A 1,280-nucleotide genomic window follows, 5' to 3' on the forward strand; every position below is an offset into this window, starting at 1 on the left:
GGGGTATCCCTGCTGGCCCCCCCAACTCACGTTAGCCCTGCCGGTGCCTGGCCCGATGGGGTTCATGATGGTGTACATGTTCTCGCTGGAGTTGGTGGAGTCTGGGGGAGACGGCGGCGGGATGAAGGGCGCGGGGTGCGAGGGGGTCTCCCCCAAGCACCCGGCCCCCGACCGGGCCGTACCTCCAGGGCTGGGCATGATGGGCGTTCCAGGGGGCCCGCCTCCTCCTGGGGGTCCCTGTGCACGGGGTGGGAGTGAGGGGGGGAGACAGGGACGGTGAGAAAGGCCCCTCATTTGCCATATGGCAGCCCCTGCTGGAGGTTCGCCCCACCTCGCCCCTACTCACCCCACCTGGCCCCTTACTCACCGAGTAGCTGCCCGGGGATGAGGAGGAGTAGGGTATCTGGGGACAGGGGCGACTGTGAGCAGTGGGCTCACCCTGCACCCTGCCCGCCCCCTAGCCCCACAGTCCACCCCCACCCAGCCTGAGACTCACCGAGTTGCCACTGGGGCTGGCCCACGGGCCGCGCACTCCTGGGCCCCTGGAAGAGACGGTAGGTGGGCCCCGGGGCTAGGACACGGGGTACACAGCCCCCCAACATACACACCACCCCGCTACCCCCAGGCCGGCCAGCAGACCCGCAGGTGGTGCCTGGTCGGTGGTCTCCGTGGGCGGGTGGACCCCAGAGCTCCCTGGCCTTTGGAAGGGGGGGAATGGGACTGCACTGACCACTAACTTCAGGCCTCAGCGTCCCCACCCCCCAGTGCCAGGAGGATAAAGAATATCCAGGACCGTCCCGAGAGCCTTAGTCTGCGCCAGACGACTCAGCGCCTGGAGCTGCGGGGACACAGCCCCAGGGATGCGCACGGGTCTTACATGTTCATGGCGGGCAGGCCCGGGCCAGCGAGGGAGTTGTGCGGGGGTCGCATGCCACCTCCATAGCTCTGCAAAAGCAAAGGGGCTGAGGGCCAGGCGGGGGCGAGGGCAGCCCCCACGCTCCACCCGCACCTGCCCGCCCCCTCGGCCCTTACCTGGGGCCCACCACCAGCCATACCCCGAGGAGGCGCCACCCTCTGCATCGGGCCACCCAAACTCGGATGCCCTGGGCGGGGGCAGAATAAAGAAGGCTCAGACGGAGGCCGCTCCCCAGTGAGGACAGGAAAGGGGACAAATTAGGAGCGCTCTGAGTTGGGGTAGTGGTGGGGGGCGTGGGGCAATGGTGGTGGCAGGGAACAGCCCTCCCCTTCCCTACTCACCCTGGGCGCGCGGGGAGGGGTCC

General features: G+C 68.7%; 1 protein-coding gene across 1 annotated transcript in view; it reads right to left on the reverse strand.

Annotated features, from left to right (window-relative positions):
- Positions 1–30: 30 nt before the first annotated feature.
- SSBP4 (single stranded DNA binding protein 4) overlaps positions 31–1,280 on the reverse strand; it is a gene marked incomplete at its 3' end in the record, with an annotated part of 8,317 nt that continues 7,067 nt past the window's right edge. Inside the window, 7 exon segments of the mRNA XM_014587320.2 lie at positions 31–101; positions 183–237; positions 368–403; positions 497–542; positions 878–945; positions 1,033–1,103; positions 1,258–1,280. Coding sequence (XP_014442806.2) covers positions 31–101; positions 183–237; positions 368–403; positions 497–542; positions 878–945; positions 1,033–1,103; positions 1,258–1,280 — 370 coding nt within the window.

The sequence above is a fragment of the Tupaia chinensis genome, unplaced genomic scaffold (assembly GCF_000334495.1).
Source record: "Tupaia chinensis unplaced genomic scaffold, TupChi_1.0 Scaffold000201_1, whole genome shotgun sequence".
NCBI lineage: Eukaryota > Metazoa > Chordata > Mammalia > Scandentia > Tupaiidae > Tupaia > Tupaia belangeri.